At 38.5% G+C, this 26403-nt stretch overlaps 1 protein-coding gene across 3 annotated transcripts in view; it reads right to left on the minus strand.

Moving 5' to 3' along the window:
* Window positions 1–26403, minus strand: part of ARL15 (ADP ribosylation factor like GTPase 15) — a 540185-nt gene that overhangs the window by 505288 nt on the left and 8494 nt on the right. For 2 of the 3 annotated variants that reach the window (XM_023734973.1, XM_023734972.1), the window contains exon 2: window positions 955–1011. The exons of the other annotated variant lie outside the window; for it this stretch is intronic. In XM_023734973.1, coding sequence (XP_023590741.1) covers window positions 955–1011 — 57 coding nt within the window. The remainder of the gene's footprint in view (window positions 1–954; window positions 1012–26403) is intronic. 3 annotated transcript variants of the gene reach the window in all.

Below are 26403 nucleotides of genomic sequence, written 5' to 3' on the forward strand. Positions count from 1 at the left end.
AAACACCCATGTGCCCAAATGTTAAAGTTAAGGACTAGAACATCACTGTAACATTTAAAACCCTGTTTCCTTCCCTCCACTGCCCTAAAGCAGGGTTTTCCAACCTTAGCACTACTGATATTTTAGGTCAGATAATTTTGAAGTGCTTAACCAGTGCACTGTAGGATGTTTAGCAATACCTCTGGCCTCTACCCACTAGATTCCAGTAGCACACACACATACACAACACGTGCACACACATACACACACACAGACACAAACACACACACCTCTCAGTTGTGACTACCAAAAACGTCTTTCAACATTGTGCCACATATCTTCTGGAGGGCAAAATCACACCCTGGTGAGAACCACTGCCCTGGAGGTAACACAACCTGAATTTCTTCTTTTCTTTATAGCTTATCTACCAATATATATAACATTAAAACAATACATTGCTTGGTTTCGCTGTTTTGAACTTTGTAGAAATGAAATCATACTGCTTATATTTTCCTATGACTTGTTTCTTTCACTCAACATTGTTTTCTGAGATGCATCCATGCTGTATTGTTGCACTGTATAACTGTAGCTCATTATATATATTTTTAGTTCATATTTTTATGGTAATCTATAAAATCAATTAAAATATCACAATTTATTAATCCATTCTACTACTGATAAATATTCACATTATTTCTAATATTTTGCTTTTATAAATACTATTGCTAATAACATTCTCTGACATATCTTCTTGTAATTACATGAGAATTTCTCTACGGTATATACCAAAGAATGGAATTACTCATTATAGGATATACTTGTGCTCAACTTTTATTATCTTCCAAAGTGTCCGTACAAATTTACACTCCCATTAGCGGTGTAGGACAATTCCATCACTCCACATGTTCTCCAACATTTGGTTCTTTCATTTACTTTTTCATGACATTTGGTACTGCAAAAATATACATTTCTTACCGTGTAAATGCCAATTCTACAAACAGCAAATGAGATCTGGATACATTCAGACATTCTCTACAAAATTAAAATAAGAATAAGAGATTACAACTAAATGTTTGTACCAAAGAACTGGATTCTTTCCCCTTGCTCTTGCTTTCTTCTTTGAAGGAAATCTGCTGCATTCCAACATCAGCTTTATGAGCAAGTGCTTGAGTTTATTCCTTCTATCTGCTTTTTCTAGGCTTGTCCAAGTAAGACGGGGATAATAAAGCATGGGGCATATGGCTTTACCATGGGAATATAAAGCAGATACTTCATCCTCCAATTCAACAGCATCATTTAAGGAATGTGATTTATCGTGATGGTTTAATTTCATTTTCTTTTAACTCTTGCTCTAACATCCAATTTTTAATGATAACTTTGACTGCTATAAGTAATTTTACAAAGATTTTTTTTTCTTTTTCCATTCAATTCTTACCATACCATAAACGTCTATAATCCTATAACAGACAGACAAGTAACCTTTGTAAAAGGGGAAATCTCATAGTTACATGCTGAAATTCTGAATGGGTTGAATTTAAAGACTGCAGTACTTGGTCTCAGAATATCAATGGCAATACTCAGTTGAGATTCACAACTTCTCACTCTCAATGAAATTCAGATTCCTAAAATTCATGCCCACTCACAAAACCATGTTTACCAAACATGAGTGTTGATTTATTTTCTTTTCTTTAAATGGAGGAATATTTTTAGCACATTAAATTAGTACATAGTCAAAATAACCCTAACTTTACACAGTCTAACGTTGTTATTATGGTTTATTGTTGTCAAGTAAAAGCTTCTCTGTAAAGGTTATAATGCCATAAACCTCAGCAATCAAAGCTTTATCCATCATGCCAAGGAAGCAAAGATACGGAATCTTCCGATTCCCGTGGTAGCCAACAGGCTTTCAAAGATGCACTCCTTTAAGGCCAAGAAGCCTATCAGACTAATTGTGCAAGAGGCTCGTGCCTCTTCAGTCAATACCCATAACAAACTGAATTCTATATGACTAAAGGAAAATGGTAAGAAAAAGATCCAGAAGCCAATGGCTATATGCATGAACTTTCAAAATAATAATTACAGCACTGGAAAATCAAACTCAAAAGATAATTTATTGGTTGAAGTTCTTAAACTTAACCTAAACTTTCAAGACTTCCAAACATTCACTGGTGCTACTGTTCAAAACAAATGATTGATGTTTTAATATCGGGGACCATTTCTACTATCAAGGTATTATTATTATTGTGGCTGTATTGGGCTTCTTTATTTTGAATGAAATACGCCATTGAAAACACCCCAGAGCAACACCACTGGCCTCCTCAGAGATTAAGACTGAGACTGTGCCTTACCTTCCACTGTGGAAAATCACCTCAATTTGTACCTTTGTAACATAATAGTGAATTACTTAACAACCACCTCAGTAAGCTGGAAAGATTATTTTCCCTAAGTGGAAAATTACTGTCTTATTTTATGCCTCGTGGAGCAAAAGACTCCATTTCCCAGCCTTCCTTGGAGCTAGGTGTTGTCATGTGACTAAATTCTGGGTAATGAGATGTACGTGAAGGATGCTCAAAGGGAATTAACTCTAAGAAGGACCCCGTTTTGCACTTCTACTTTTCCCTCCTTCCTTTTCTCGTCTGTAATTGAGACTTAATCTCCGTCCATTGGTCACAATCTTGGATTGTGAGGGTGCCTTGACAATGGTAGCCTCATGGAGTAGAGCACAAAGATGAGTGAGTCTAGAGACACGAATGACAGTGGAGCTGCCAGGCTACCCTCCACCAGACTTTGCACATGAAATAGAAACAAACTTCTGACTTGTTTAAGACTGCTGTGTGTCTCTCTCAGCCTAACCTAATTCTAATTGGTACAGAGCAATATTGATTTTAAAAAGTAGGTGTTCCCTTGGCAATGGATATTGGTGATGGTTGCACATGCTTAATGTAATTGATGTCACTAAATTGTACATGTGAAAACATTAAACTGGCAAATGTTGGGTTATACATATTTTTACAACAATAAAAAATATGCATGACATGGGGAAAATTATAAAATCTTATTGAAACAAAATGTAAATAAATGTAAAGTTAAATAAGGAAACAAGTAGACATTCCCTAAAAGAAAGGGCTCTAGCATCTGTCATTAGAGAGTAACTCTTTTAAAGAGCATTATCATGTAAGAGCTCAGACTACTAACCAAAAGGTTGGCAGTTTGAATCCACCAAGCTACTCCTTGGGAACCCTATGGTTCTACTCTGTGCTATAGGGTTGCTATGAGTTGGAATCAACTTGACTGCAACAGGTTCGTTTTTTGGTTTTATCATTTAAGGAGGAAGAAATATTTATCCCTGAGTTACCAAAAACTTACTTTCTACCCTTCTTCCTTCTCACATACCCAAATGTACAAGTACTGTTACTGGGATTGTCAAAACTGTTACTCTGAAACCCCTCAACTTACTCTGTGTAATTTTTTTCTGACTAGCCTTTTTACTTCATTCTCTCTCTAAGCTGTAAAAATACTGCTTTATCCTTGAACATCCTTCTTCAGACCAACTAGCACATCTGTTGCCCAAACTCCAAATCCATTCTAATACTAAGGCACCCATGAATAACCTCTTCATTATAATTAGTGGGAGTCAGACATAAAGAGATTTTTTAACACATTATCAAATTTCATTTGGTCATAGTATGGGAACTGGTAATAAATTTAAAATGATTAGTTTATATTCTTTCTTCTATATAGATGGTCTATTTGCAAAACCTATTTTATTTTAGCTGTAAACCCAAGAGATAAAATTCACTGCCTGGAATAAAGGATGAATAATTGATTATTCCCAATTAAAAAATGGATCTCTATCTTAGATAAACTGACCCAGTAGCCTCCAAATAGGCATTCACAAATCTACATCTACACTTGCTTTAGAAAGAACTAAAGAATATTATTGAAAAAAACAATAATTTTTGAAATAATCACATCTTCTTTGCTATCTCATCTGACAAAAGCACAAAAAAGAGATGTGTCAAAAGCAAGTCACAGATTGTTTAAAATCTATTAAACTGGGACTACAGAAAAAAAAGTGTAAACCAGAAAACAAGAAAAAGAACACTCAATTTAAAGTTAATGTGATTACTTACAGTTTATTGTTGTTTTCCCTAAGAAATTTCAAAGGTAGGCATGAAAATGAAAGAGAAAAAAAAATCTTCAACAAGATGGCAGAAAATAAATGCTGTTTGTGATACATTAAAAAAAAAAATTAATGTCGAAGTACAAATTTCAGTTATATCAGTGGATGAAAAAACAACAATTTTCTTCCTCTAAGACAGCTCTTTTTAAATATACTTAACATAACTGACAGCCCAATTCTGATGCCCTTTACAACCCCTCACCCTCAAAAAAGCAAGATGATGGTCATGTTTCCTTATTTCTCCTCTATCATTTTGTTTGTGATAAAAATAAACAGGTTAATATATCCAGTCCAGCTCTTGAGAATACTGGCAGTAATATGCTAAAACTAATAAAACACTTTCAAACAAAGCTCTAGCCTGGATCATCTATTTCCAAACAAGGTTAAATAACAAAGGGGCTGAAGGCAAAGATGCAAGGTTTGGGGGATTGTGGAGAGAGAAGACCCTTCTAATATGCTCCGAGGTGCATGAGGTCTCCAAAGTGCTGAGTGGGTAGAATCCTCACCGAGTAAAGGTCATGTCTGTCATGTTTTTGTTACTCTCCCACACTTGAAATAAACTCTTGGAATGCCACCTACTTCAGAACTGGGATCTCCTTCTGTTAGTGTTGGCACTGAAAACATTAACAGTGAATTATTTAACAACTCCTACAATATACTTGAAAGGTTATTTTCCTCATATGAGGGGAAAAAAAAAAAAACACTCATTACAAAATAAAATAAATTTTTGTTTCTAAAATGTGAAGGGTTTTGCTCCTCAACATCTATTTTATAGCTTCTGCACGCTACAAAAGAGGAGAATGATAATCAACATGAAAAGAAACACCTGTATCTAAAGCAAAGCTGACAAAATTGGCCTCTCAACGTTTTCTAAAGGTTTTCAGCTCTAACAGTGCTACCATCATCCCAAGAAGATATGTACTTCCCAAGAAATCTACAACTGTCTGTGGATGAAATACATAATAGTTCAATCAGTAATCCAAAAAAGAATCCTTGCCCTCACCTGTAAAAAAAAAAAAACTATCCCGTAACTTCTTTGTGAAAGTCAATCACAAGGCCATCTAGCAGAAATAACTGCAGAGATCTAAAACGTCATCTAGCAAGAATCACCAAAGGAAATCATTATATGAGAATTTATAGATTTTATCCTAGCAAAACTTCAAACAATCTTCTGTAAAACATCACTAAAAATCAAGTACAATATCCAAGCAAGAACAGATCTGGGCCCAAATGATGAAGGTAACAACAGTTCTCTTTCTGAAAACCCTAATTAAGAAGTATTGGGGGGAAGAGAAGAAACTCCTTCTAATGACCAAATTTTAAAAAAACAAAAATTAGTATCACTTACCTTTAAGGATTTATTCCTTCACTTTTTACTGGAGTAAAAATTCAATCCAAAAAAAGTAAAAGAAAAAAAATTTGCTGAGCATATTTAATGTGACAGGCACTGCTCGGTAAATACTAAGTACACAAAGATAAATGATCAAAAACGCTGGTATCAAGGATCTTCTAGCTCAAAAGGAGAGAGCAGCAATTTAACAAACCTGTGACAGGTAACAGCAATATAAATGGGACTGGTGCAACAAGAGGTATGAACAAAGGGTTTCTGGAAGACAGAGTAGGTGCACTAAACCCAATACAGGAGTGACAGGAAAGACTTGCTAGAAAGGGCACCTGCTGAAGTGAGTCTTAAAAGATTAGGTATTGGCCAAGTGCAAGGAGGTTAGGAAAAGAAAAAGATTCCAGACAGAAGTAACAACCTGAGTAAAAGCAAGAAACATCACAGGATATGAAAGTATTTGACGTCTGATGGTATATGCCCTAAGCACCCTCGATTCTTTTTAAATAATCACTTCTCAATCTAACAGCAGTTATTGGCACCAGTTGATTGACTGCATAAGTACACTAACTAAAATTCATTCATATTTGTAAAAATGGTGTGGCAGAAGCACCTGACCTCCTCTAACTTCACAAGGAAGAAGAATCAAGATCAACAACCCAAGGTTAATTCCTATGAGGTAGAGGTCAGACATGCCTCCAACCTTTTTACCAGTTCTGACACCAACCATCCCTCCCATGGCACTCTTTACTTTTCTGTTGAGTTCTATAATTTGTTGCAATGGCCACAAAGAACTCCCAGAGAATATGATTATGGGGTTTATTAGGGAAGTAACAGGTTACAATTCAGGCTCAGGAAAGCTCAGGATACAGTTCTTCAATCAGGACAGCCTCTTCTCAGTCATGACCTCAGGCACGCCTCTCTCTGGCCCCTCAGCTATCTGCCCTGCTCATGCAAGTGTTACAAAGCTCTTTTAGCTCTGCTAGTAAGTGCCTGGAGGTACTCCCACTCTGCCAGTAAGCCTTGGCGAGAAGGTGTTCACCTCTAGCTCCGTAGGTCAACAAACTTAGCTCCAACATATGCCCGGAGGCACCCTACTCCTGCCTGAAGGCACTTAGCTTTCTCGCTCCATGGGCTAGGAAGCCCACCGTGCCATCTCCTGCCAGTCTCCTCCCTCTGCTGCCACCATTTCTCTGCCCCTGCTTCTCACCATCTTTGGTGTTACAGCTTTCTCTGTCTCTCGCTCTCTGTCTGTGTCTCTCTCTCGTTCTCCTGGTTTCAGGAACTTCTCTGCACAGGGATCCTGGGTCCAAAGGACACACTCCACTCCTGGCTCTTCTTTCTTGGTGGTGGTGAGACCCTCTTCCCATCTCTGAAATGGCTTATTTTAAGTCTAGTGGGATGGCAAAACAGACCAATCCCCTCGTTAGGGTTCCATATACCTTATTGGCATGGCCCCTCTTACAAGGGTGCCATGCACCTTATTTACATTATTAGCACGCTATCCAATCCTCTTGGTGGGCCACAAGCACCTCATTTGTATAGTCACACCCTGTCATCTGGTAAGAGTTACAAAGGCTATGGCTAGAAGGGCAATGTTAAGTAATTCACTACACTGCAACATTAATATACAAAACATCTTCATTTTAAGATTTATCTCCATAAATATAACGGATACTACTTAACCAGTAGGAGAAATGAAGTCTTGATATATGCTATAATATGGATGGAGCTGGAAGATATTATGCTGAGTGAAATAAGTCAATCACAAAAGGATAAATATTGTATGACCTCACTTACATAAAAAGAAAAGGCAAATGTACAGAGAACAAAGATTATTAGTGGTTACTGGGTTGGGAGGGATGGGGAAAGAGGGGGCTAACAGTGATGGATTAAAGGTAGGGTTGCACAGCTGATAACTGTAATTGCTGTTAATAAGCTGAATACCTGTAAAACGTTGAACTGGCAAAAGTTATGTGACAGATATATTTAGAAGAATGACAGAAAAAAAAAAGTAGCTGCTGAGGCTGTTTATGTACAGCCAAAATTCTCATGGGATTTGGTTTCTTGGTTTGGAGGTTTAGGGTCATGTTTTCATGGGACATCCCAGTTAATTGACCTAATAACTTGTTTAGTGGTTCTGTTCTACATCCTAGTTCGTTGTGTAGTGTCTGGAGTATTAAAAGCTTGCAAACAGTCATCCAAGGCACAACAATTGGTCTCTATTTGCCTGGAGCAAGAGAAGAAGAAAGAACGTCAGGCACAGAAGGAGGATCTGGAATCTGTGGCTAACTGACTCCATGAACAACCACCTCCTTTGCATGAGACCAGAAGAACCGGATGGTGCCAGCTACCTTCACTGAACATTTTGATCAAAGATTCTACAGAAGAATCCTGATCAAAAGGGAGAAAATGTAGAACAGAATTTTAAATTCTAATGGACTCCAGACTTCCTGAAGCATTGAAGGTTGAATAAATCCCTGAAACTCTTCCCCTGAGTAATCTTTAAACCTAAAACCAAATATATCCCCTGAAGTCTTCTTAAAACCAAACAATAGTTTAGCTTAGCTATTAAAAAAGTCTGCCTTGATTGAACATTATGCTCTTTTAAGAACTACCTATATGGGACCAAACTGACAACAACTTGAAAGATTAGACAGGAACCTTAGTGGGCAGTGAATTTGTTAATGGGGGATGAACAAGTCAGAAAAGGAAGGTAAGAACAATTACACAATTCAAAACACGTAATCAGTGTCACTAAATGATACGTGTAGAAACTGCTGAATTGGTGTGTGTGCTGCTGTGTATATTCTCGACAACAAAAACAAAATAAATAAAATTAAAAAAAAAAAAAAGATGTATCTCTAACTCCCTGCTAAGGGAATTTCCACTTGGCAGGGACTAAGTATGTCAGTCACACCCTTTTAGATAATAAGCCCCATATATAAGATGGCTACAGCTGATTAAACTAGCAGTCAGTCTATCCTTAAACTGACCAACCACCACAGTGTGGCCTAGCAAGAAGAACTAGACTAGACCAGCCATATTCTCTCTAAAATCTGAGTTGCAGATGAAGCACTCAGCAGTGTGAGGTGAAACTGAAAGAATGCAAAAAGCAAACATCATGACCATGAAAAACCACAGCAACCTAAATTTAAGAGGAAGCCAAAAGTATATGTACATATAAAAATAAACAAATAAAAGCTATACATAAAAGACATATAAAACAGAGGAGAAAACTATCCTACTAGTAACTGCAAGAGAAGTAGACCCAGAGAGATACCAGTATGTCAAAAATGGCTTAGTGTAGCTGCAGAGAAGTCTGTTCCTGAGTGAAAAGATTATATTCCCTAGCCTCCTTTGTAGCTAGGTATTGACCAAGTTCTGTTCAATGAAATATAAGCAGAAAGTCTTGAAAGTCTTCCATCCTGTAACACACAAGTGACAGCAGGGGCTCTGGCAGCTATTTGGGACCTGAGTTTAAAGTATGTTGAGCCCCTAATGATTTCTAGACTTACTTATCTGAGAAAAAAATAAGCATCTATCTTGTCAGAGCCACTTTTCAACCAATTCCAATACTAACTGATACAGTGGTTGAGAGAATTAAATGAGACAATGGCTTCTCAACAAGAGGGATAGTTCCTTAAGTCAGTTAAATGGGACTGTGATGTGTCACACTTTCCAAACCAAAAAACCCAGTGCTATCGAGTCGATTCCAACTCATAGCAACACTACAGGACAGAGCACAACTGTCTCATCGGGTTTACAAAGCTGAAATCTTATGGAAGTAGACTGCCACATCTTTCTCCCGCAGAACAGCTGATGAGTTTGAACCGCCCACCTTTCAGTTAACAGCCAAGTGCTTCAACCACTGTGCCACCACTGTTACACTTTACTGTAGTATTATTAAGTCCAATTTAGAGATGGGGAAACAGATGCCAGCTAGTATATGGCAGAAGCAAAGTCATTAAGAACAAACAAAAGCAAATGATGTCAAAGAGAGTTTGTCTATACACATTTATGATTCAGCAAATATACTGACTACCAAAGGCCAATAAAAATTCCACTTACCAGCATAAATAACACTTTCGACAAGACTCTATGGTGCTCTAGCCAATCTACATATAGAAGACTTTTCCCCAACACAAGAATTCTACTCCAAGGACCTGGAAAAGGGTACATGAGCAAAGAAAATGGAATACAGGCACCAACCCCTCTGTGTGGTAGAAATCTGTCGAATTCTGACTTGTAAGAACTGGAACAAATTTTTTTTTTTTAAGAGTCCACAGCATTCTTGGAGGCCTACAGCAAATTTTTTAAGGTGGTAGGAGGCCTTTCTCGTTAACTTTAAGCCAAAGAATTTACCACACATCATGACAACCGGAAAAGATCAGCCTTGGTATTATAGCTCCCCAGACTACCAATGCTCCCTAGGATGTCATTACCTCAGTGTGATAAGTGTGGGATGGAGTGGTGATTCTTTTAAAAGGCTCAAGGATTTTAGTTGGCCAAGTTGAAGCCACTGATGTACTTAGCATTAATCTTCTTCATCAATTAAACAAATACGCATTTGTATTGAGAACCTACTTTGTGCCAGGCGGTGTCCTATGTGCAAGGGATTAAGGAGTGAACAAAACTGCTGCTCTCATGGAGCCTATACTCTGGAGGTGGAGACACAATAAACAAGTAAATCAAGGTAGATGTTGATAAGCGCTACTAAGAAAAATAAGGTAAGGGAATAGAATGTGCAGGAGAAGGTGAAATTTGGGTTACTGCTATTTTAGAGAGTGGATGTGGCAATTCTGTTGTTGTTGTGTGCCATGGAGTCAATTTGACACACAGCAACCCTATCAGACAGAATAGAACTACCCCATAGGATTTCCTAGGCTGTAATCTTTACAGGCGCAGATTGCCAGGTCTTTTCTCTTGTAGAGCTCTGGTGGGTTCGAACCACCTACCTTTCAGTGAGCAGCTGAGTGCTTAACCATTGTGCCACCAGGGCTCCTTCTGACAATATTACAGGCAATATAAAGAAGATGTTAGAAAAGCTTTCAACAGCTTTGCTCCCCAGGTCTCTGGCATAGGCAAACACAGTGTACTCCTATGAGACCTCACGACATCACACACACTCAATCCAATATTCCACAAATGTCTATTGAGATGCAGTTTAGGGAGTCATGAAGAGCATAGATTTGGGTGCCAGACACCCTGGAATCAACTCCTAGCCATACAACTTACTATTTGTGTGACTTACCCTCTTTGGGTCTTAATTTGTCATTTACAAAATGGGATAACAGCGGCACCTATTTCGTAGGATAATTGTAAGGATTAAATGAGTTACAGAAAGAAACACAGAAAGCTCTAGATCTGTGTTTATTTTTTTAATTGAGTGTCTACTGTGTTCCACGGACACAAAATCCCCTAAACATCTGCATAATGGAGACACCCTTGTTTTAGGCCTTTTTTTATTCTCCTGGCATTTCTTAATAGCCCTAATCTACATCACTAGGACTAGCTCCTATGACTTCTCACTGCAAATTCTGTAAACCAGGATGGTAACTCTGAGATTCCCCAAAGGAAGAGACGTTTCAAAGCCAGAGGGTTTAGCTCCTAGCCCTCTGCCTCAACAGACCCAATACCTGAGGCAAAAAAACATTCACTTATAGCCACTACCATAATATTGTCCAGATAGGTAATTTATGCCTACATTTAACTGCACATTTTAGTCTACATTATATAAAATTTTATTATTCAATTATCATTCAGTAATTTACTATTCAACATTACTATTAAATATTTTACTCTTCAATGCTATTTTAAGCATCCAGTTTGCCACATATTGTCTACTAGACACTTAGGAGCAACGTTATTTAGTATCATAAGGAAAATTATATTTAATTTATTTTAAAAATACGGATTTATCCTCCATTCCCTAAATTAACACAACTTTTCAGCAATGCCTATTTGCCAAAACCTTAGAAATTATAATTTAGGGATTCTTTCCTTGACCTCATCATTTTAGACCTCTTCCTTGAGCATGATACTTACACTTTCAAATCTATATTTAAAGTCCTCAAAATATCTCAATGGTCAAGTCCTTTTACAAAATCAATACCTCCATATTAACTTATCAAAATTACCGTACCACCAGAAAGAAGTGTTAATTATACAACAATCAGACCAACACCCATATAAAGGGTCAAAAAACTTCCTATTTGTTTATAAACAAGACAATCTTAAATTTTCCTCATTTCTCTGACTACAGAGTGGAAAGAAAGGATAAGTGTGAGCTTTGAAGTTAGACAGACCTGGGTTCAAATCATCCAAAATGTGACCTTAGAAAATTTACTTAGTCGCCCTGAACTTCAATGTCCTCAGATATGAAAAGAGACTAATAATATATCAGTTGCTGTCCAGTCAACTCCAACTCATGGCAACTCCATGTTTGTCAGGGTAGAATTATGCTCCATAGTGTTTTCAATGGCTGATTTTTCAGAAGTACATTGCTAGATCTTTCTTCCGAGATGCCTCTAGGTAGACTTGAACCTCTAATCTCTCAGTTAGCTGCTGAGGGCTTTAACAGTTTACACCACCCAGGAACTCCTGTTGTTGTTAGTTGCCATCAAGCTGGCTCCAAATCATGGCGACCTTATATATCACAACGAAATGTTGTCCAGTCCTGTGCCATCTTCATGATCATTGGTATGTTTGAGTCCATTGTTGTGGCTATTGTGTCATCCACCTCACTGAAGGTTTCCCTCATTTTTGCTGACCCTCTACTGTATCAAACGTGATGTCCTTTTCTAGGGATTGGTCTTTCCTCATGATGTGCAATCACCTCATATGCATGCAAAAGCTGGACAATGAAAAAGGAAGACAGAAGAACTGATGCATTCAAACTGTGGTGTTTGCAAAGAATACTAAATATACCCTGGACTGCCAGAAGAACAAACAAATCAGTCTTAGAAGAAATAAAATCATAATTCTCCTTAGAAGCGAGGATGACAAGGCTTCAGCTTGCTCACTTTGGACACATTATGAGGAAAGACCAATATCTAGAGAAGGGCATTATGTTTGATGAAGTAGAGGGTCACCAAAAATAAGGGAAACCTTCAATGAGATGGATGACACAATAGCCACAACAACAGATCAAACATACCAACAATCAGTAATTTGACACAGGACCAGATACGTCATTCTGTTATATATAAGGTCACTGTCTTAGTTATCTAGTGCCACTATCTAACAGAAATATCACAAGTGGATGGCTTTAACAAATACAAGTTTACTCCCTCACAGTCTAGTAGGCTAGAAGTCCAAATTCAGGGTGTCAGCTCCAGGAGGAGATTTTCTCTCTGTTGGCTCTGGAGGAAGGTCCTTGTCATCAGCCTTCCCCTGGACTAGGAGCTTCTCAGCACAGGGACCCTAGGTCCAAATGAGGTGCTACTCTCTTGGCTTTTGTTTCTTGGTAGTATGAGATTCCCATGCCTCTCTGCTCGTGTCTCTCTTTTATATCTCAAAAGAGACTGGCACAAGACACAATCCGATCTTGTAGACTGACTCCTGCCTCATCAACGTAACTGCCACTGTTACCATGAGTCGGAGCCTACACGATGGCAACTAACAATAACAATGACAATATGCTGGGTGTTTTACACTTGTCACCTCTACCAGTCCTTACAGTTAGAGCAATGTGGGTAGGACTAGGACTGTCTTTCAGATGAAAAAACTGTTACAGGAGTCCACTCACTTTCCCAAGTCACATGGCTAGTAAGAGCAGAGCTTAGACTTCAACCTAGATCTAATTCCAACTTCAAATTCTACACTCCAGATGAGGCTCCAAAGAGGCAGTCAGATGTTCCACAATGTTTTTTTAATAAAACATGAATTTATTTTTAATTATTTTAGACATTGAAATAAAGAAAAACACATACTCCAATGTACTGTATATGAAATCTTAACACACCAGAGACCACCCACACATTAACTTATGCTGCCAGAGTGGCTTTATTTTGGGTATAAGTCTCAGAATGAAGTTCTGCCTTCTGATTGAAGCCTAATTCAAGAGTGTACAGTGACCTACTTTAAAATCTGTAACACTTACAACTGTGATTCTGTTGAAATTCTAGTGTTCCTTAATGCCACCCCAAAAGAACAAAATGCAGAACCAAATAAATTATAAGATGAGCGTTCAGTTCTCATACACGTCTAAATTTAGTTTTGTGTTTATCAAAACCACTTCAATGTCCTCACTGATAGTTGTATACTATAATAATATATATAACATATAATGATAATATAATAAGTAAACATAAAGCATTAAAAGTATGTATAATAAAATATCACTTGTTTGTCTCATATATCTGAGTCCTGCATAAAATTGTTTGGACAAAAGAAGTCTATTGCTTAAAAGAAAAGAAACATGTGAAATCCTGCCCCATACTACAGTGTTTTTTAAATAACTCATAGGAAAGTGGAGAGAGATTGCCTGATACATTAGAACCAACTGAGAAGTAAGAAGAAAGTTAAAGGGAAACTTTCATGCACTTCAGCTTCTCTTCCTAATGCATGAACCCCTTCTTTAAAATCTCTAACATACAGGGAGCCAGCTCTGTTCTGTCATTTTCTATCCAAAGCAGATGAATAGAAAACGAGAATAGATGAATAGACGACGAGAAAGTTCTTCCTTGCCCTGAGCCAGTATCAGCCTTCCTTTGATTATCACCCTCTCATTGTTGGTCTGCCTTCTGGAGATTCAAAAACTATTATTTATACCCTTCAAATAACTGAAGCCACCAATCACATTGACTCCTTCTTAAAGGTACCTCCAAGTACAGAAACGAAAACTCTGACGGCTTGAAAAATGGTATGGAACACTGCCACTCTTCTTCAGGGAGGTAAATCTTGTTCTTCTAGCCCAGTGGTTGGCAAACTATGACCTGTGAGCCAAATCCAGCCCACTGCCTGCATCTGTAAATAAAGTTTTACTGGAACAAAGCTACATCCATGTGTTTATACATTATCTATGATACTTTCACAGTACAATGGCAGAGTTGAGTAGCTGAGACAGAGACCATGTGGCCTGCAGATACAGACCATCTGGCGCTTCACAGAAAAAGTTTGTCAGCCCTGTTCGAGTTCGTTATCTGGGGTTTTCCCATAAGTAAAAAACTATATTGCATTCAATGTTACAGGCTACAGTCTCGGTAGCTAAAAGAGTTATCCCCATAATATCTAGTTTATCTGTGGCAGAGTCCTACCAAACGTTAAGCTTTCAGTAAGTATTTGTTGAGTGAGGTAAGATAGACAGGAAGGAAGAAAGAGAGGGTGGGAGAAAGGGGGGAGGGAGGGCTTTGCTTCTCCCAAAACTAATCTGACTAGCATCCTTTCGTGGAATATTTTAAGCCCTGTTGTTGTTGTTATTGTTCGTTGCTGTTGAGTTGATTACAGCTCATGGCGACCCCATGTGTGCACGTAAGAACTACTCCATAGTGTTTTCAAGGCTGTGACCTTTCAGAAGCAGATCGCCAGGCCTATCTTCTGAGGCGCCTCTGGGTGGGTTTGAACCACCAACCTTTCGGCTGGTAGTTGAGCACTTCACCACTTGTGCCACCCAGGGATTCCATTTTAAACCTCAGCAGATGCTTTTCTGTGCCAAATACTGAAGCAAGGTATTTGAACACAGGGCTGCACACCTGAATTAAAAATCAATAACCTAAAGTAACAATGTTTCATTTCAGTCAAATAAACACTGATTAAAATGTCATTTGATAAAATGTCCTTGTTAATTTTGAAATAGCCAGGAAAAATGTGACCCATATCCACTCTCAGAAGCATATTCATTTTTTAATATCACCCATTGTAATAATATAAAAGAACTGGAATAAACAATCTTTGCCTCAAAGATGGACTTATAATTACTCTGGATTGGGGAAATACTCGAGAACTAATTTAAGACAAACAAGGAGAAAATCAAACCATCAATGAGCTTATTAAATCTTTTTGATTCCTCATCCCCATCCTTTTTTCATAATCATGCATTCTTACGTTGGTTATTCAAGGCAACCTTTGTGTAAAAAACTAAAATATGCATTACATTTTGCACAGTTCTTTATAATTTCAACTATTTTAGCAAGTTATTTCATTACACTTGTGTTCTCTTACGGTGCAAAGAATCTGATTTGAAGAGTTTTAGAATCAGCAACTAAACATCTTTTCTCAACATGCAATCAAAAGTGAAATTTTTTACTATGCCTATTTTATGAAACTATTCAAAGTGAATATTAAACATATAATTAATTTTTATGATAAAAAAAGTAAGCACAGAAAAAGAGAAATGGAAAATATTCATCTGTGGGTATTTCCAAAGATGACCAAAATAGTTATGTATCTCCCCAAAAACAAAATATTTGGGAGGAAACTAAGGCATCAGTAACACAGGATTATATTTCCTGCACATTCAGGTTGCAGAAGAATTAGAACCTGAGTCCATAAGAAATGATAAAGAGGGGTGCCACTTCTTGCTAAAGAAGTAACCCTACCCACAGCACCAGGTCAGGTCCATAGGGGCGCTGAAGAGGTCAGAAAATACAAAGGAAGCCCCGGAGTGATCAAAATGACCCTGTCTAAATGATCCAGTATAATACCCGTCTTAAAAACCCAACAAACCATGGAAAACATTATGTCGCACTTAAAAAAAAAAAAGTTGCCACCAAATCAATTTCAACTCATGATGACCCCATGTGTGTCAGAGTAGAACTGTGCTCCATAGGATTTTCAATGACTGACTTTTTGGAAGCAGATCACCAGGCCAGTCTTCCAAGGCACCTCTGGGTGGACTCAAACCTCCAACATTTCAGTCAGCAGCTGAGTGCACTGACAGTTTGCACCATCCAAGGACTCCTATGTCTGCTAAAAGCAATATTACTGATGAACAATTCAGAAGCACAGTGTTTCTATATAAAATAAAACAGAGAAAGAGAAATCCAATAATCATCAGAGGTTTCTACATCTAGGTCAGTGACTTCAAAAGAGAATCAGTCAGATTCAGGAAACATTCAAAATGACAAAGAACAGCAACACTAGCCAATAAATCAGCCCAGTGCTCACTCTTCTACAACATGCTGCCTCTCAGGAAACATTTACAGGGGAAGAAGGGATAGAGGCTGGTAGGGAAGAAAGTTCTCAAAAGCAGAAACTTGACTTTCAGACTGATTCCAACAAAAGAGAAGTTGAGAGGTCCAAGCAATAATAACGTTCTAGAGTAGGGCCTCAGGAAACCTGCCTACTAATTTTAAAGTGAGTCATCTCATTTGGCCATACTTATGTAACAGCCATAAGAAGAAGTGGCCTGCAAAGCGATGTGGCCTACTGTAATGCCACGCCAGGACCTTTCACCCCTGTAAATCAGAAACAGCTGCCACTGAAAACATGACCCACAAGCAGCTGCAGTATCTTTAACCCAGTTATTCTGCACTATGTTTATTAGGTGGAGGCAGAAAAAGATTTCTAAAATGGTAATACTGGAAATATGAACAGAATCTGAGTAGAATCTTTTTGGTGACAACAATACCATAAGTCCTTGTTTTATATATAAAATCCCAATTCAATAATAACAAAAGCTTTTATAACACTTACTTCTAGTGCCAGCATCTCTTTTAAATGCTTTACTTAATTAACTCAATACTGTGTGGCAGGTACTACCATTATGACTATTTTGCATATGAAGAAACTGAGGCACAGAGGCTGCACAGTTAAGCAGCAGGGTAAGTGGCAGAGCCAGAATTCAAAGTCAGGCAGTCCGGCACCAAAGTTGGTGCTCTTCACCAATACCTACGCTGTGCAGCCTACTGTGTGTACCTGTGCCAGGCTCTGGGGATCCGGAGACCCATGACCTGCCCATGCACTGTGACACAATGTGCTTTGTTTTGTAACAGAGACAGGAACAGAGGCCTGAGGCAGGGCCATGGCTAGTCCATTAAGCACCTCTGCCCCAATTTACAATGGGCACAAGCTGAGCAGGTGCTAGATTTCACACCCCACCCAAACCCCCTTGACCAGGCTCCTCTGTGCAGTGCCCAATACACATAACTGTCTAAGGCGGCCCTGCGAACAGCCCTGTAAGGAGCCTCAACTCAGTCTTTGCAGTGAAGGGCTGGAAGAAGGAGAGAATGTTTAAACATGAGTGGGGGGGAAAGTCAACTCTCCAATCAAAAATTATTTCTGCAATAATAAACTCTGTGATAATTTTAACTAAATAGAAAGCAAGATCAAATAGGCCATTTCAGCTTCATTAACATCCATCCCATTATATTCAATTGTTCCAGACATAATATACGAAGGGTAGCTAAGCAGGCTGCCTACAACAAAACAAACTCCTGGTTCCAAAACACTGGTCCAGTTAAAGGGTCTAGGCCTGGGCTATCTTCATCAGCTTCTAGACGCAAGCCTTCAAACCACCAGTTCCCTGCCCTGGGAACCTGGTGCTAGCAGGGACTCAAACCCAGGGTGCCCTCCAAATAGATCCAGCCCATAGGATAGACCCAGCTGGCCACCAAGCCCCTCAGGAGAATCCAGTCTCCCCACCAACCAGTGAACAAGACCCCCTTGGAAGTGTGACCCCTTTTAGCAGAGAGGAGGGAGTCTCCCAGAAAAGAGGCTCTAAGGGTCTTAAGAATCAAGTAATTGTTCTGTGGGTCTATTGATCTGAACTAGAGCTGCCTCCATAGAATAACTAACTTGGACCTAATTTTCTCCCAACCCTCTAACCAGGGAACTGCTACCTCAAATTCTTCTAGAATACCACCCAACTCCACCATCTTTCATATTATGGCTGTCTTTACCCCATACTGTCTTCTCTCCAACAACTCAACCTCACGCTAGTCTCCTCCCTCCCCTGCCATAGCCTTTCCACAGAACCCTCTGCCATAGTGGTGGTGGTGTGATAATAGCAGCAGTGCGGTGGTGATGGTGGTGTACTTAAGATGCATTATGCATTACTGATTAAGAGGGAGGGCTTTGAGCCAGATATCCTGGAATCAGAACCCAACCCAACATTTACCAGCTGTATTACCTTGAATAAGTTAACCTTTCTGTGTCTCAGTTTTGATATTGGAAAAATGGAGATGATAATAGTACTTACTTCATGCAGTTCTTGTGAGGATTAAAATGAGTAAAGCCCTTACAAAATGCTGCCGATATAAATGATGTTAAGGTTTTTTTTTAGCTATGATGAGGAAGAAGAGGAGGTGGAAGAGGAGGAGGTGTCAGGCACTGCTCTAAGAGTACATGCATTATTTGGGTGTCTCACAACCAAACTAAAAGGTAGTTACTCTTACTATTTCCATTTTATAGATGAGGAAAGTGAGGCACTGAGAAGTTAAGTAACTTGCCCAAAATTACACAAAGTGGTGGAACCAGACATTTTAACCCAAAGCTTGTAGCATTCTTAACCATTAAACAACCTTCTCTACATCTGCAAAAGCTTTGTTAAATGTACTCTCTACCTTGTGACCTAACGAAATCACTCTAGATCACCCTCAAGATCTACAGATTACTTCTTCTATATTACTTCTCCTTTTTCACATGTAGCTCAGTCTTTTCACTTCAACCCAAGTCCTACCATCATCACAGTAACTTACCATCCCTGAGGCCCATCCCATATCTTGGCTGTATTTCCTTTTCCTCTGTTTCATTGGTCCTGACCTCCTTTACCATCTTTTATCCACTGCCTGTCATGCCACACACTGGAGACTTCACCTCAGTGAACTGCTCTATCTCTGCGATCTTAAATCCATACATCCTATTGTCTGACCACACTGAACTTTCTCTCCCTTCAGTTTTCTCAGTAGTTACTCAAAATAACACCTATTGTTCAACTTCATCAAGACTACCAGTCCCTTACATCATCTATTTTCCATTTTCATTTCCTTCCTTTCCATTAACTTAGATTTCAAGATGTATCACATCAAGCATTTTCTTGCCAGTGCCCTAAATCCCTTTATCCCATTCATCAATTTACCTGGAAAAAACCCTAATTGTCCACCTTCTCAACACCTACATCCCAGATACAAGGACTGGAAGAAAAAAAAAATTACGCAAGCTCCCAGATTTGTGTCACTGGGTCATGGTCTCCAATTTCAACACTGCCAGCAATCAACCCTTCTGTTTCCCTGATCATCTCTGGTCCTTGTTCTTCACTGCAGCTACTTCCCTCCTACCCTGCTCAAAGCCCCTACCCCACCAATACTCCAGTTACAGTAAAATGACCTAACATTCTACTTCATCAGCATTAAAATCACCTCAACCCAGCCCTGTTTGAAAAGGAACACGACCCCTCAACCTTCTCTTCCCTCCAGTCAGCCCCATCTTTCATCTCTTTCACAGTGAAATTTCTTGAAAGACTTCACTGCAACAATGTCATTGCCTCATCTCCCACTCTTCCCCTAATCTTCACCCTCCTCCCAACCAGTCCTCTGAAAGTGCTCAGGCCAAGGTCACAACTGATGTGAACCCAGTTATCATTTCTTAGTCATTATCTTCCATGATTTCTGGGTGACGTTTAAAACAACTGGCCACTTCTTCCTGAAAACAGTCTCCCTCCTCAGCCTGCTGGACACACTCTCCAGGTTTACTTTCAACCTCTCAGTTCCCTATCAAGCTCCTTTTTTGGATTCCCTTTCTTCTGTTAATCCCATAAAAACTGAGTGCCTACTACATGCCAGCATTGACCAAGGCCTGGGCTTCTTCAGAGTTCTTCTCTTCCCACTCTGCACAATCTACCCTGGGTGAGCTCATACATGCCAGTGCTTTAGTTATCATCTCAGTGGTTAAGAACCTGAGGCATCAGCCAGGCCTGAATTCAAATCCTGACTCTATCATGTCTTGGGCATGACACTCAATTTCTCTAAGCCTCAGTTTTCTAATTTCTAAAATAATAATAGTAAAAGAATAATGTGTGGAAAACACTTAGCACTGTGCCTCTCACACAGTATTAAAAACATAATATAACATGGCATAATGTAGTATTAGTATATAGCAAGTACAATAAATGTTAAGTATTATTTTTAATTACATCTCCAAACTTCATCTATGATCTCCCATCTACCTACTTGAAACCTCAACTTAGATTTCACACACGCAGCTCAAACTCGGTAATCCAAAATCAAGCTCTTCAAACTACATCCCAACCTGGTATTCCTTCAAGTGCTACCTATCACAGTACATGACCCCTTCACCCACCTCATTGCATGTGGTAGTTTTAAAACATAGTCATAAATTCTTCAACATTCCTCCCACCAAGAGATGGTATCTGTATCTCCTGCCCTTGAACCTGAGCACGCCTCTGTGACCGCCTTGATGGATGGAATGCAGTGGAAGTGATGCTGCGTGACTGCTGAGGCTAGGTTAGACAAGGCCAGGCAGCTTCTGACAATTTCTCTTCGTACTTTCAGTCTGTGAGCCTTCAGCCACTATGTAAAAAGTCCAGCTACCAGGAGGCCATAATGTAGAGAGAGACCCAGGAGACCAAGCTTGTCTAGCTGCCAGCTGTTGGAGTGTTCCAGCCCAGGTACCAGACATATCTGAGAAGATGCCCTAAAATAACCCTAGCCACCCTGATTGTAATTTCATGAGGGACCCCAAGCAAGAACAGCCTAGCTGAGCCCAGACAACCCGCAGACTCATGAGTAAAATAAATTACTGTGATTGTATTAAGCCACTGTTTTGAAGAAAGTTTGTTACTCGGTAATAAATAATCAGAACAATGTCCAAATCAAAAACCTGAGAATTCTTCTATTTCCTGCTCTCATCTTCCACATCCAATTACAAAATTCTGTCAATTCTTAAGTGTTGCTTAAATTCATCAACTTTTCTGCATTCCTCCTGTCCTTACCTGATTGTGAACACCATCTCATTCCTGGATCAGGACCTCTTCCTAACTGGTCTTCTTGCACCAGTCTGACCTCCCTTTCCAATCCTTCATTATACTGCAGTCAGATCTGACTATGTCACTCCAGGCAAACTTTTAGAGTTCCCATGATGTGTCCCTGGCTGGGCTCTGAAGCTTGGTGTCTAGCCATGCTCCTAACCCTGCTCCAGCCACATGGAGCCGTTGGAGTTCTTCGAAGTCATAGGGTTTTTCATCCCCAAATCTCGGCACAAGTTGTTCCCTCTGCCTGTCCCTGGTCCTGCCTGTCACCAGGCCAACACAACCTCAATGTTGCAGACTGAAAATGACTCCTCTGGGAAAGCTTTCCTCAGCTCCCAAGTCTAGGGTAGGTTCCCCTCTCATGTGCTCCCTGAGAGTAGAGTCCGACTCATAGCGACCCTATAGGACAGAGTAGAACTGCCCACAGGGTTTCGAAGGCTGTAAACTTTATGGAAGCAGAATGTCACATCTTTCTCCCCTGGAACGACTTATTCAAACTGCTGACCTTCCAATTAGCAGTCAAGTGCTTAACCACTGCGCCACCAGGGCTCCTTATATGCTCCCTTAGTAATCTTTATTTTCTTCTATATACGAAGATACAAAATTATATTTTGCCGCTCCAAAACGTAATTGCTTATTTTACACCTCTACAGGACTATAAGTTTCTTAAGGGCAGGCCATGTCTTACCCACTTGTGTACCCTTACTGCCCAGGACAGTATCAGAACATAAAAGGCTTATTTAAAAAAATAATAATGATTAGAGTGGTTGAGTGAATGAATAATAAATAATTTAACTTTATAATGACTTAAATCAAAGAATTAGAAAAAACGGAAAGATGGATAGCTTTCCAGAAAGGATATAAGATGACTGAGAAAAAATTTAAAATAAGAGAGACATTTGAGACCATCTAACCAACCCCATCATTTTATAGATGAAGAAGACTAAGTCAATAAAATTGACTAGCTTGCCTAAGCTCCCATGCTTGGTGGCAAGGCCAGAAATTGAATCAATCAACTGACTCCCATGCTACCTTCTCAAATTCTATCAGCAACATCAGAGTTTTCAAACAAATCACATAACCGAATAATATAATGTGGGAATTTCAGAACATTGCCAAATACAGCAAAACCTGCGAAAGCTGGAACCTATGTAAGGCAGAAACCTGTCAGAGAAGGAAAACACAAGTATTTTCCACTAAACAGAGAGCAAGAGAAAAGTGGTAACTGTACCCTGTCAAAGGTGGAAAACTTGCAAGGCTCAGAGAAACAAGGCAGTCCACTCGAGTTCTGGCTTTCACAGATTTCACTGTAATTTCTCCAAACTAAAAAAAAAAAAAAATCTGCCTTATAATCTTTTTTTATTATATTGTTCTAGTTTCTAGTCAAGGAGCCCTGGTAGCACAATGGTTAAACACTCAGTTGCTAACCAAAATGTGGCAGTTCGAACACACCAGCTGCTCCACAGGAGAAAAGACCTAGTGGTCTGCTCCTATGAAGATTACAGTCTAGGAAACTTTATGGGGCAGTTCAACTCTGTCATATATGAGCTTGAGTTGGGATTGACTCGAAAGCACACAACAACAGTGTCTAGTAATTTGGAAGTAGCTCTGGTCAACTCTAAATTTCTTTGGAGTGCACACCCCCCAGAATGGCTGAATAAAATAACTGACAATATGAAGTACTGATGAGGATGTGGAGTAACGGTAACTACTAGTTGGTACAATCATCTAGGAAAAATGTTTGCCAATATTTTGTAAACCTAAACATATATATACCCTATGGCCCTATAATTCCACTCTTGGGTAGATGCCCAACAGAAATGAGTGCTAATTTTTCACCAAAAAGCATACACAAGAATGTTTTTAGCAGCTTTATTCCAAATATCCAAAAATTGGAAACAATATAAATGCCCATCAGCGAAAGAATGGATAAATAATGGTGTACTCATACAATACTATGGTGCAATGAAAAAGAACAAGCTACTAATTAATGAAACAACATGGATGTATCTCATAGTGATGTGGAATGAAAGAAATCACACACAAAAGAATACATATTTGTGATCCCATTTATATGGATCTCAAAAGCAGACAAAACTAATCTATGGGGGTACTGCCTGGAGGGATCACAAGGGTATGTTCTGGAACACTGGATATTTTTACATCTCCATCCAGGGGTTACAAGGTACAGGTATATATAAATTCATCTGGCTACACTTTTAAGATTTGTGTACTTTACTGTATGTAAGTTATACCTAAATTTTCAAAAAACAAAAAGACAACAATTTCTTTGGGTGAATAAAAATTTTAATTAAAAAAAAGATAGGTGGACATTAGCTTTACATAACATCTTATGTTCATGTATTACTTTGTATACATTATCACAGTCAACCCTCAAAAAACCTTATGTTAAAGTTTTTTAATATAAATAAGATTCTCAAATCACTTAATCAAGATTTGTACCTTAAAAACTCTCTGAATCAGAAAGAAAAGGAGGGAATAAAAATTAAAGTGATAGACAAAATTAACTTTTACATTCTTCTTGAGACATAAGTAAATTGCTGAACAGACCAAAAACAAACAAACAAAAAAACTTGTCAAAGATCAAGGACAACTTTTTGATGCCTGGCTCTTAAAATGTACAGGAAAGAATGTGTTCCTACATAACATCTAGTTAAATTACTTTAGAAAATAAAATTGTACACTGCCATATATGAGGGGGTAAAAAAATCTCCAAAGTGTCATTAATGAAGGAAAAAATATCAAGGACACATAAATACATACACAGACTCACTTTATGTGCACTTGCCCCTACTGTTGATGTTATTATATCAACTCATAAGCGCTCTTATACAAACCAGTATAGAGATTATTACAATGTAATTTTATTTTAAAGGAGGTTACAGTTTTCATGCTTTACTAGTGCTAGTCTTCACAATGGCCCTGATGCTACCTGACTTTGCAAATGAGGAAACTGTAGCTTATCATCATTTGTCTTAGGCCAAAACCCGCTGCCATCGACTCGATCCTGACTCATAGACCAGGTTCCCTGTAGTTGGGATTTTAGAAACAAGTACAGTCTAAACATATTCATACCTACATACAAATTTGAGGACTGGCACAGGACTGTCATCTTCTTTATTCTGCGAGATAATGACATTTTAAGAGAGAAAGAAAGAGATCCTACCATTCACTATCATTTCAGAATACAGAGGATACTTCAGTATCCACAAAAAGTTGGGAAGATATAATCTCAAACTTTTCATTCTACTCTGTCCTATAGGGTCACTATGAGTCGAAATCAACTCGATGGCAATGGGTTTTCAATATGTATATTACATTTTTTTTATTACCTTGCAACATTCTCCTGACTTTTCTACTTTTCTGTGGACTGAGATTTGGGAAATACTTTATATCACACCTGGGACTCACATCAGGACTTCAAAGTCAGTTATTTTTCTTCTCTACCCTAATAATAAAAATATGTACACATTAAGATTATAGAAGTGTCTTCAACCTTTTTAACAACTGAAGCAGTTATGATCACTCAATTCTCCCTGATCCTGTTGTTGTTAGTTGCCATCAAGTTGATTCTAACTCATGGCACTAGGTTTCTTCAACCACAAAACAGGAATAATAATAGCTCCCACCTCTCAGAGGGCTATTGAAAGGACTAAATAAATGGTAAATGTGTAGTAACCACTTCCTGCAGAATCTGGCACAGAGTAAATTCTCAATAAACATTAATTATCACTATCACCACCTTCCTATTACATAACTTTGATTTAATAAACAGTGGTTGATTATGTCCAGGGGCTGTTCTACGAGCATTACAAATATAAACTTAATTAATCAATCTCAAGAGTTTTAAAATGTGGGTAACTTTTGACTCAGCAGATCTATTTCTAGAACGTTATCTTAAAGCAAAAATAACCCAAAGGTTTTGAAACACTGCATGTAATAATCTCCCCTTTATAGCTGTATCAGGCATATTAGCATATTAAAGATTCTACAGTAAGAAAACCTATTTAACTTTGTTTGACCCTGTTCCCCAAACCTATCTGGAACTCCTTTTTGTAGGAAGACCCCATTAATGTACCATAGAACTACTGCTCCTTACACTTTCAAACATGTCGCCATAAAAAATACAGAAGTATCTATAAGGAATATTCATTGCAGAGTTATCTGTAACAGCCAAAATTGGAACAAACCTAAAATATTCAACAAAAAGGTGATTAGTTAACTAAGTTATATTTTATCAGTATAATGCAGAAAAGAAATTGTTAAAATTCTAAGTGAAAAAGCAGGCTACAAAGCTGTATCTCTATTATGACGCCAGGTTGATTTTCTGCCTGGGCGAGGACTATAGCACAACATCTGTTAACCGATTCTTTAGGTTGCCAGATCACCAAACCAAAACGAAACCAGTTGCCTTCAAGATGATTCTGACTCGTGGCAACTCCATGTGTGTTAGAGTACAACTGTGCTCCACAGAGTTTTCAATGGCTGATTTTTCGGAAGTAGATCTTCAGGTCTTTCTTCTGAGGCACCTCTGGGTGGACTTGAACTTCCAATCTTTCAGTTACCAGCCGAGTATGTTAACCATTTGCATCACCTTTGCTTCCACTGTGCTCTACTGTGCTTTCCAAATTTCCTTTATTAAGCTTTTACTTTAATAATAAACATGCTACCAAAATAATCTCAGTCCTTACATGGGCAAGACTATATATATTCAACACGTACATAATTAATATGGTTACATTAATATGATTAGAAATCACTTCTGTAAACTGAAAAATATAAACTGACAAATCATAATAAAGACTAAAATTCACATAATAAAATTTCATTAAACAACTTATATGATTCACGTGTAGTGCTAAAAAAAAGTGATCCTGCAAATCCAACTTTCCCAATGTTTAGTTACTATCAAAATCATGAAGGTGTGTTTGGCTGTGAGCCAAAGAGCAGAAT

This window comes from Trichechus manatus, unplaced genomic scaffold, assembly GCF_000243295.1.
Source record: "Trichechus manatus latirostris isolate Lorelei unplaced genomic scaffold, TriManLat1.0 scaffold00074, whole genome shotgun sequence".
Classification (NCBI taxonomy): Eukaryota; Metazoa; Chordata; class Mammalia; order Sirenia; family Trichechidae; genus Trichechus; species Trichechus manatus.